The sequence below is a fragment of the Hesperophylax consimilis genome, chromosome 7 (genome assembly GCF_061612785.1).
Source record: "Hesperophylax consimilis isolate HC1 chromosome 7, BYU_Hcon_1.0, whole genome shotgun sequence".
Classification (NCBI taxonomy): Eukaryota; Metazoa; Arthropoda; class Insecta; order Trichoptera; family Limnephilidae; genus Hesperophylax; species Hesperophylax consimilis.
In genome coordinates, this window is record NC_142842.1 from 16,946,962 (window position 1) to 16,959,215 (window position 12,254).

At 32.4% G+C, this 12,254-nt stretch overlaps 1 protein-coding gene across 1 annotated transcript; it reads right to left on the bottom strand.

The window, feature by feature from the left end:
* Positions 1-9,479: 9,479 nt before the first annotated feature.
* LOC149422390 (endocuticle structural glycoprotein ABD-5-like) lies at positions 9,480-9,782 on the bottom strand. The gene has a single exon (XM_089633774.1). The coding sequence runs from the start codon at positions 9,780-9,782 to the stop codon at positions 9,480-9,482; it is 303 nt and encodes a 100-aa protein (XP_089489900.1).
* Positions 9,783-12,254: the final 2,472 nt, after the last annotated feature.

Sequence of the window (12,254 nt, forward strand, 5' to 3'; positions counted from 1 at the left end):
GGCGTGGTCTAGTGGTATACGCTTTTGACTACAGATCCGAAGGTCGCGGGTTCGAACCCGGCGTGCGCAAATAAATTTTATTTGATTAATTTGTGTTATTTCACAATTAATTAATTAAAAATAATATATAGTATATTTGCGGCACGTTCCAGAGTGGAAGATACTCTCAGTATCGCCCTGGTGTAAGACCACCATTCAGAATTGAAACGTTGCTTGAAATGGCTTTAGCCGTGTTTGGTGACCAGATCTGAATAGCCAGGTACTTCCCCACCTTCCTCTTCCCCATCTCCCTCCCCTCCCCAATACCCTCAGCCTCACAACATACCCCAATTGGGGATGCCATAGTCTCACTGGCTCCAGACGGGAGCAGTTGGGACTCTTGTGCGGTAATACTGTAAAAAAAAAAAAAAAAAAAGTGAATCACATTTAACTGCTTATGATGATATCGATCTCACCATCACAACTAACATGATAAAATCGGCCATTAGTAACATGAAATCTGGAACGTCTGCAGGACATGATGGTTTAAGCACCGAACACGTCAAACATGCAGGGTCAACGATTATGGGACTTCTGGCAACACTGTTCACCGACATCATAAAGAGTGGCTATCTACCCAAAGACATGACGAAGACAATTATTATACCGATAATAAAATCCAAACTGGCAGACATAACTTTACAGGAAAACTACAGACCGATATCCATCGCCACGGCCATCGCTAGAATATTTGAACGAGTTCTCTTAGATCAAGTCGGATACCATATGACAACGAAAGATAATCAGATGGGTTTCAAGAGAGAATGCTCTACTGACTCAGCTATATTTTGCGTAAAAAGAACGTTAGAATACTACAGGAAGAAGAAAACAACAACTTACGCATGCTTTCTGGACCTTAGTAAGGCATTCGACAGAGTTTCCCACCCCTTATTATGGAAAAAACTAAAGGAAAGAGGGATACCATGGAAAGTGGTAAAAATTCTCGAATCATGGCACCGTCAGCAAGAAAACCTTGTAAAGTGGAAAGACGGATTCTCAGAACCCTATTTCTTGAAAAGCGGGGTCAGACAGGGAGGATGTATGTCCCCAGTACTGTTTAACCTATACATGGACGAATTAACCCACAGATTAAACAATGCTGGAGTGGGCTGCCACATCGGAGGTCTATGTGTTAATAATATGAGCTACGCAGATGATATGGTTCTGATGGCACCGTCAATACGGGGATTGAGAATTCTCCTGAAAATCTGTGAAGAATTTGCTCACGAAACCAACATGATCTATAATGCGAAAAAAACAGCACTGTTGGTCATAAAACACGGAGAAGGCCCAAAAAACATTCCCCCTGTCTTTTTGAATGGTGAGATTCTGAAAACAGTAGAAACCACAAAATATCTAGGACATGTCATCAACAACAAGTTAACGGATGATGAAGATATTGACAGGCAGAGGCGTGTACTGAGTATAAAATGTAACATGCTCAGTAGAAGATTTGGGCTCTGTAGTCCACGAGTGAAAAGGACGCTCTTCATAGCATTTTGCACCACCCTGTACACATGCGAGCTCTGGGCTAATTTCAAGAAAAGAACAATGGAAAGGCTTCGGGTGCAATATAACAACGCTTACCGATTGATGTTCGGACTCCCCAGGCACTGCAGTGCCTCCTTTATGTTTACAGAAGGGCGAGTTCCAGGATTTGCAGCTCTGTTAAGAACCAGGATTGCAGGACTGAGGGGAAGGATAAACCATTCCAGAAACATTCTTATCATAGAATCCCGTCTGACTTCAGGATCGAGCATTGAAGACGATTGGAGAAAGATACTTGCTCCCACAATCTTAGATCCGATGGATTCCCGTGTCTCTCTGGTTTAATTTCATCTTTAATTTAATTTTTAATCCCTTTTTATTTATTTTACTATATGTACATATTATCTGTACTTATATCCTCTATGGGATGTGTGGGATTGCACTAACCTCCCCACATCCTGGAATAAAGAATTTATTATTATTATTTATTATTATTATTATTATTATTATATGAAAACATTTTCCTGAAATATTTATGAGCGAGTATTTAATATCAATCAGTGAACTTGTGCCTAAGGGAATGGTATTATTCTTGCATAATTAATAGTTTGGCAATTAATATTTTCGTAAAAATTAGAAACTTCTTCCTGGTTCATTGAAACACGATTTTATTAAATCACTTACAGATAAAAAGCATACGACCGAGTCGACAGGAAAAAGCTATGGAAGGTGTTGTCCAAGTATGGAGTGAATACGAATGAGCGAAGCGTTGCACGTGTTAGGGTGAACGGTGGTTTTACGGGGTGGTTTGATATCACAAAAGGTGTTAAACAAGGCTGCGTAATGTCACCGTGGTTATTCAATCTAAACATGGATAATTGTATGCAAGAATTGAAAGAGGTGGGATTGGGCGCGAATTTGTGTAATCTGAAAGTATGTTGTCTGTTGTATGCTGATGATGCGGTGCTGATTGCTAATAGTATGGATGATCTGCAGTCTCTCGTGTCTAGGATGAACGAAGTATGCATGAAGAATGAGTTAATGATGAATGTAAGTATGTTTGAAGTAATGGTGTTTGAAAGAGAGAGTACGAAAACAGTGTGCAATATAGGTGTGAATGAGGAATACTTGGAGCAGGTGGATGAGTTTGTGTATTTAGGAAGCATGTTTACGAGAGATGGCAAGGCTGACAGAGATATTGAAAGAAGAGTAAATGCAGGTAACTCTATTAATGGAGGACTGAACGCAGTTGGCGCTAACAAAAAATATCCAAAGAAGCGAAGTTAGCAGTCCACAATGGAGTGCTGGTACCTACCCTGATGTCTGGAATGAGGCATGGAACTGGCAAAGAAAGGATGAAAGTAGATTGAATGCTGTTGAAATGAGATACCTGAGGCGTATATGTGGTAAAATTATGCATGATCGTGTGATAAATGTGGAGATCCGCAAAGAGTGCAAGGCTGATGTAAGTGTAGTGAGTAAGATCAAGAAAGGGACGCTTAGATGGTTTGGGCATGTAGAGCGAATGAGCGAAGAAAGGAGTGTAAGGAGAATAGACGGTGCAAATGTGAATGGTAGCAGAGTCGGGGACGCCCGAGGAAGACATGGCACGACCAAGTGAATCAGATACTTGAGTCGGGCCATGTCAAGAGTCAGAACAATAGAAGAGTATGTATGAGACGATGTATGAATGTGAATGAGGCAAGGAGTGTGTGCCAAGACCGAGTTGTTTAGCGGACCGTCCTCTCTGCCTACCCCTGCGGTGAAACGGCGTGATGGTTAGTTAGTTAGCTAGTCACTTACAGATAATTACTGAAACTCGCCGAATAAAATATATTTGTCGGTAGTCCCAGCAAATATTCTGCACCAGAAATGCAATTGATTCTCCTAAGACCTAAGTCGACTAGTGAAATCATCTTAGTGGTTTCAGATGAAGTCATCTGAAGAAAGAATTTGGTACTCCATTTCTTTCACTTCTTTTTTAGTCAATTATGACCTTCCTACTTGAATAACAGTATATTTATATTATTGTTAGAGTTAATTTTAATAGTTCTTCTTTAAAGCTTTAAGTTTTCGGATCTCCCGGAAACGCATCAAATGATAGGCATGACCAGTGACGTCACTAATCACCAGTCTCATAAGAACGGCCAAAGAAATTACGGCGCCAAAAATAGGTAAAAACACTGTCTTCAAACTAAACATAAATACATTCGAAACGTTCTCTATAAACAAGTACAAAATGAACCGCATGAATTTATTTTGTGAACGCTACCCAAAAGTCAAAAATGGTGAAAACATTGTCTTCAAACTAATCATAAATACCCTTTTATGTAAGAACACAATATTTGAAATATTATCTATGATTTATAATCACAAATCGTATCTGATGGTTCTAAGTACCCAGAATAAAATATAAATATTTATTCAACGTGAATAAGAATAACGGTACCTATATAAATAATAAGAATAATAAGTGTTTTCGGCAGAATGAGCATCACGAGACGGTAACCGAATAGATTAAACAGGGGACAGAGTCAAACTGGCAGAGAAATGAAAATATCCAGTGTTTTCAAAAAATACAAAACGTTTTTCCTAGCCAAAAATCTTTTTAATTACGAAAATATCGACAATAACTTTTTCCCATCATTTAGATTTATTTGTGTTATCTTCTTCTTCAATGATGAATAATTATTATTTCACTAGCAGTTAAAAACCCGCTTTTTTCTGCTAGGCCCTGCGGGCGGCACTTTCTTGGAATTCACCCATTTTAAGTGATATTAACAACAGTTACATAATAGATAGATATCAGGTCATTCACAGAGAGGGGGTCAGTATATATAGTTAAAACACGGAACAGGAAGGAGTTAATGTATAATAACATGCTTAATTTACGCATAAAAAGAATGACAGTTGTTTAAATAAATGAAATTTTACGTATTTGTGATGGATTATTTCAAATGATACACTATTATTGACTACTATTATTGTCTACAACTGATATTAACTGTTACCGTACCTAATATAATTAGCTCATAGGAGACTTGCAGTGCTTAAATATGTGTTACAACCGTCAATGTCTATAAGTTGAATCAATATCGTATAGTTTGTCACAATTAAATATAGTTATAACAAAGTTGACTTAAATAATAGATTATTACATATTGATTAATTGTACCCGTGTTTATGAATAAAAGGAGGGTAATTGTGCGATGAGATTAGCAGTCGGTTTAATTAAAAGGTGTTAATTTTACTCCAACTGGTGGTAATTATTTACCTAAAACTGTAACTGTATCTAATAAAGTTTAAAGTTAGATTATATATTTATACACCTTCATCAGGAGAGTAAAAATCTATATATAAAGGTAGATTATTACAATATAGCGCCCCTGAGGTGATATCTCACAAAAGCGGCGCTATGCAAATTGTCCAATTAATAAATATAAATATAATGTTTACATTTTATTATGTACGAATGCATTGATATACAACGGAAATAGATAAAATAAAGTTATCCGATTAAACTTTATTTTATTAAAAAAAAAAAAAAAACTTTTTTAAAATCACTTTATTATATACAACCAATACATGTTTCATGAACGAAGTATACACCGAAGTCAAAAATTAAATATAGATTACAGTTAGAAAAAAGAAGTGGAAGGAGGGGGGGAGGGGTAAGAGTAGGCTGGGTTTATAAGAATTAGGAATTACAATATGAAAGACCAGTTAAGTGGGAAAATATTTAAAAGATAGTTTATAAAAAAAATTCTTGTTAATTATATCTGCTTTTATTAACATGTTCTCTTATTTCTAAAATTTCTAAATTATTTATTTGCGATGCTTTATATCCTGTGTGAAGTATTTTAAGACCTGAAAAAAAAAGCATGTAACCATAAAACAATATATTCATAAGACAAATAACATTTAATAACGGTTATTCTAATAAATTGATAGTTGAAATACTAAATAAAAAAATTAAACATATTCTCTTCAAACGGTATTTTTACCCTATTTCTTAAGATATAAATAAACAATCAGGATTAAAGCATCGCAAATAAATAATTTTTAAATTTTAGAAATTAGAAAACATGTCAATATAAAATCAGATATAATTAATAAGCAAAAAAAATTACAAATAATAATGAAAAATGCCATTGCAAAGTTTAAATAAACTTCCAGAAGAAATCTTCTTATGAAACGCTTAATGGTCAAGTGATTTTGCATATTTAAATATTCGCGCCAGTTATTTGGTTCGTTCTTACACCGCCAGAGGTGCGCTCTGTCGGCCAGCCATTGCCGCGGTGCGTATCGGCCATTTTGAATGAACGCGTGCTTTTTTCGTCAAACGTAATCACGTAATTGTGTATAATTTTCACTGTAATGTAATTAATCCAATGGATTATGAACTTTCTAAAACATATTTTCTTCGATATTATCCAAAAATTGTATGAGCAGAAACGATATTTTTGAAGAAATATCGTATTACATGTGGCGATTCTTTTTCAGTGTGAAATCGTGTCTTAATTTTTAATGTCTTATTTTTTTTTGTATCCAGTCGCCTGCAAACCGAAATGAACTTTACGGTTGCTTAAAATTGAGGGGCAGATTGGTATTTTTTGCCTGCAGACCCCCTATGCAGAATTTATCAGAATCACACAATTTTAATTTGACCAATCAGAGGGCCTACATCGTCCAGACTCTGGGACAATATATATACTATCAGATACTTATTTTAAATTTGAGTATTTTCACGAAATAACAATTTGTTTAATGTAAAAAAATTAAATTCATCGGTTGATTTCCCAAATTTTGATAAATAAAAAATATCTTTGCTAGAAGAAGGCATGGAATTTTATTTCCTGGTTGTTGCGGACTAAAAATTTGCCTAAAATATACATATTTTTATTTGTGTTTGTCTTTGGGTACAATAATATTATTTTATATTATGTTTACTGGCAATGCATATAATATAAGTAATGATGGAGATAAACCTGTGTTATCATCGATTAATTTTGTAGTTTATACTAATATTTATTTTTGTATTTTTTGTATTGTATTAAATTCTTCAACCTCAGCTATTTTTTAAATTAAAATAAAGTTAAATAAAAAAAGACCTTTATCTTATAAATTTATTTTATTTATTTTATTAGGTACAATATTTTTTACAATTTAAGTTTTCCAGTAATGTAGGCCTCACTGGGTGGCTTGCCCGTGCTGAGGCCTTCATTTTATAATCTGAAATATAAACTACATAATACATTTTATGAGAAAAATTATAAATTTAAAATTAAAAATACATAATAATATATTTAAAATTAAAAAAAAAATAGTATATATATAAATAATCTTGTGTGTTTGTGAGTGATTTGTGTTTATATTGGTTTTGTGTGCTACGTGTAGGTTTTATTTTTATTTTATGCTATGAAATTTTGGTAATACTGTCTTTTTTTTCTTTAGTCCATTTTTTAATTTTGTGTGTGAATTTATTTTTATTTTCCTCAATTTAAATTTCAAGTTTTAAACTGTTGAAAGCTTTTATTGCATGGTATTGGTAGTGTCTTTGTCCAAAGCTTGAATTTTCTGTTGGAGTTTTTATGTTTTCTTTGTACGCTTGTCTAACTGGTCTGTTAGTGTTATTTTGTGAATGTTGAAATTTATTTTTTTGTCAAAAATGTAGTTTAGTAGTGTTTTAATGTGTAATTGGCGTATATCTAGTACGTCACAGCTGTTGAATATTTGGTCTGTATCAGTCAGTCTATGTTTTTTTAGTATTATTTTTAAGATCGTTTTCTGTGCGGTTTCTATGTAATTGATAGCCGAGTTTGTTGCTCCTCCCCAAGCAATAATTCCATATTCTATTATTGATTGGCAAAGTGCAAAATATATTGTTTTCAATTGTTTTATTTTATATATGTTTCTTATGTAAGAAAATGTGTATTGTTTTGAGAAGTTTATTTGTGATTTGTTTGATGTGAGGTATCCATCTAAGGTTATGGTCAATTACGATTCCTAGATACTTTATTTGTTCTGTTTTTTCTAGAGGAGGGCAATCGCAGATGTTGGTGTTTAAACATTCGTGTATTTTTATGGTGTTTGTGTTGTTTTTTGGCTGTCCCGTGCTATTTATACTGTATGTTGTGAATTTTGTCTTTGATATGTTAAGTATAAGTATGTTTGAGTCTAGCCATGTTTTCACTTGCGAGATTCCCAAATTCGCTATGTTATATACATTATTCCAATCCTTAGATTTGAAGAGTAAAACTAGCCATGTTTTCACTTGCGAGATTCCCAAACTCGCTATGTTATATACATTATTCCAATCCTTAGATTTGAAGAGTAAAACTGTGTCATCAGCATAGCTAACTATTTCACCGTCTATTTTCATGCAAAGTTCATTTATGTAAATAGTAAAAAGAACGGGCCCTAGTATGCTTCCTTGTGGAACTCCATATGTAATCGGCAGTGGTTTACTAGTATGGTTGTTAATTTTGACTTGTTGTGTTCTGTTACTCATATAACTTTTTATTAGTTGAAGTTCCTTGCCTTTGATACCCATGTTTTCTAATTTTTTTAAAAGTGAATTGTGGCAGATTGAGTCAAAGGCTTTAGCTAAATCTAGATATATCGCTATGCATTTGTACCCTTGATCTAAGTTGCTATGTATATAATCTATTGTACATGCCAAAGCTTCTTTTGTGCCTATTTTGTCTCTAAATCCATATTGGTTATCCGAAATTAATTTGTTTTCTTCTAGGTATTTTATAATTTGGTTTTTTAATACTCTTTGAGTACTGGGAAAGCAGGAGTGTGTTATACTAAGGTTGATTAAGTGTGTTATAGGTTTTAAAATTTCATTTTTTAATATCTTAATGCAATCCGTTGTTATCTTATCTAATCCAGGAGCAATTCGGTCTTTCAATGTGTTTATTATTTTGTCAATTTCCTCTTCCGAGGTTGTTTTTATTGTAAATCTGTGTTGTGTCGGGTTTTTATTGATATTTGATCTATTTGTTTGTGGTAGTGTGTTTGTGTTATGCAATTTGCTTAAACTTTTCCTATATTTGCGAAGAAGTTATTGACATGATTTGCTATAGTTTCTGTATATGTATTGACATCTAATTTTTTTGAGTTAATATTTAGATTTTCAATAGTATTTTTCTGTTTGTATTTTTGTGTGTATGTAACTACTTTTAATATTTTCTATATTTCCTTTGGGTTATTTTTTCTTTTTTAAGTTTTTCTCTGTAGTACAATTCTTTAGCCACTCTAATAATTTTTGTGCAGATGTTTCTATATCTTTTACAGTAGTTAAGTTGTTCCATGTCGTAGGGTGTATTTTTAATTTGTTTGTGAATTTGGTCTCGTTTACGAATACAGTTTAATATTCCCTGTGTTATCCATAGTTTAATTTTTTTTGCTTTGTGTGTGAGTTTTACTTGTTTTATAATAGCGTTATTATTTATTTCTTGTGCTAACATGTTATTAAATTTATCCCAGGCCTCTTCCACGTTCTCTATTTGGTATATTGTACTCCAGTCTATTTTTTGAGTTTTTCTTTCGAGTTTGAGTAGTTAATTATTTTTTTTTGTGAATATTTTATGTTGGTTGGGTTTTGTGTATTCGTTTTTTTTTTAATTTGAAAATTATTGTATACATCTGATAAAAATCTGCGTAAAGCCCGGACAACGCCGGGGACTCCAGCTAGTTATACATAAAGAAGTGTGTTCCGTTGTGAGTTTGTTTTTTAAACAAATCGTAAGTGTTATTCCGAGATTGATGAAATTTTGCACACTCAACCTTCAAAATAAGAGGAAAATATAATAAATATATAAAGGAAAATATTTTAGTCACCTTTGTTTAAAGAAGTAAATCAATATCATTTTAACACAGAAAAGAAGAAAAAAAGGTTGCTTTGTTTTAAACTTATTTATTTTCGATGTCTTTGGTCAGTATGATTAAGCAACAACAGATTTGGGCAAATGTTCTCCCTGGGCCCTGAATCCTTTCTCGTCGGCTACGTACTTGGTAAGGTAGACCTTTCCATCATCAGATTTGAAGGAATACTGGCCCTCCTTTACCAGAACTTTGTCCTTGCCGTCGAGGGTTGGCTTCAGGACCCCAGACTCGGAGAGTACAGTTCCATCGCCGCTGCGGTAGAGCAGGGAGAATTCCCCATTGTCGTTGTGTGTCTCGGTCCTCTCTAGAACTGGGATCACCACACGGGGGGTTTCTGGGGCGGCCAGGGCTCCCACAACCATCAAAGCGACGATGAAGATCTGGAATATTAGTTTTAAAAAATATATTTATTTGAACACATCAGGAATAAATTCGAGATACCAATTGTAAGCACAATAATTAGGTTTTATGCTATTGTCAAAAGTGTACACATAAACATAAGATTAACTTACGAGCTGCATTTTCAGAGAATAATGATACTGTTCCGTCGCTAAAACTGAACTATGCCATTTTCGAACAAATTGGATGTATTTATATGAAAACATCTTCGGGAAATATGTATGAGTGCGTATTTAATAGCAATCAGTGAACTCGTGCCTAAGGGAATGGTATGTTTTGCTTAATTAATAGCTTGGCAATTAATATTTTCGTGAAAATTATAAACTTCTTCCTGGTTCATTGAAACACGATTTTATTAAATTACTGAAATTCGCCGAATAAAATATATTTGTCGGTAGTACCAGCAAATATTTTGCACCAGAAATGCAATTGATTCTCCTAAGACCTAGGTCGACTAGTGAAATCATCTCAGTGGTTTCAGATGAAGTTATCTGAAGAAAGAATTTGGAACTCCATTTCTTTCACATCTTTTTTAGTCAATTACTTAAACAACAGTATATTAATTATATTATTGTTTGAGTTTTATGATTTATAATCACACATCGTATCTGATGGTTCTAAGTACCCTAGAATAAAATATAAGTATTTATTGAACGTGAATAAGAATAACGGTACCTAATTATTTATAAAAAAATAACTCTTTTTCAAATACATAAAGATTGTTTCAACATTGACAACTCAATAACTTTTTCGAACAGCAATAGACAAAGTATTCTTGGCTCTATAACTACTCCGCGCTGTAACACCACCACAGCCCAACAATTTTATAAATATTTTGGTGTCAAATGGTTTAATCAATTACCTCTTAACTTAAGATTGGAAATGAATTATAAAAAATTCAAAAGCTCAATAAAAGCACTATATCAATAGCATATTAAAATCGTTTATGTTTAAAAAAGACAATATAATCTCTCAATTATTATTATATTGAAATCCTTTTCTCTTATTTCTTATTCTTATCTCTTTCTTTCTTTTACATCCTTTTCTCTTTTCTATTTGATAAAATTTTGTTAAATATAAAATTTTTATTTTGTTATATTAAAAAATAAAAATTCTTTTCATTATCATTACACTCTCTGAAAAAATATGTTAAATTACTATTTACACGCGTTTCTCCGCCTTTTTAACACGAGCATTTGCTCTAAAAAAAGGTGTATCACGATGTACTGTAATAAAAAGAAAATAAACTTAATGTAATGTAATAACATGTAATTGTAAATTTAATATTAAATAAAAATTAAATATTAAAAAAAAAATATATATATATATATATAAATAGTCAGTATAATGAGTGTTTTCGGCAGAATGAGCATCACGAGACGGTACCTGAATAGATTAAACAGGGGACAGAGTCAAACTGGCAGAGAAATGAAAATATCCAGTGTTTTCAAAAAATTTCAAATGGTTTTTCCTAGCCAAAATTTTATTTTGTTATATTAAAAAATAAAAATTCTTTTCATTATCATTACACTCTCTGAAAAAATATGTTAAATTACTATTTACACGCGTTTCTCCGCCTTTTTAACACGAGCATTTGCTCTAAAAAAAGGTGTATCACGATGTACTGTAATAAAAAGAAAATAAACTTAATGTAATGTAATAACATGTAATTGTAAATTTAATATTAAATAAAAATTAAATATTAAAAAAAATATATATATATATATATAAATAGTCAGTATAATGAGTGTTTTCGGCAGAATGAGCATCACGAGACGGTACCTGAATAGATTAAACAGGGGACAGAGTCAAACTGGCAGAGAAATGAAAATATCCAGTGTTTTCAAAAAATTTCAAATGGTTTTTCCTAGCCAAAAATCTTTTTAACTAGGAAAATATCGACAATAACTTTTTCCCAAATTTCCCATCATTTAGATTTATTTCTATTATCTTCCTCTTCAATGAGAAATAATTGTTATTTTATACGTATTTTAGATTTCAGTATTTTCACGAAATAACAATTTGTTTAATGTAAACCAAATTTTGATAAATAAAAAAAAAATATTTGCTAGAAGGAGGCATGGAATTTTATTCCCAGTTTGTTGCGGACTACCAATTTGCCTAAAATATACATATTTTTATTTGTGTTTGTCTTTGGGCACAATAATATTATTTTTACTGGCAATTAATATAATATGTATATATATATTAATTATATATATAATATGATATCAAAATGACTTTTGGTTTAGATAAATGTAGAACGATCCATATAGAGAAAGGCAAAATTGTAGATGGGGACGAGAGTATATTTAGAAATTTCCAAATTACTAGTATGAAAAGGGATGAGGTTTATAAGTATTTAGGATACCCACAATCAAATAGATTAGACCATAGTAGTATTAAAATGATATTAGGATTAAATTTCACAATAG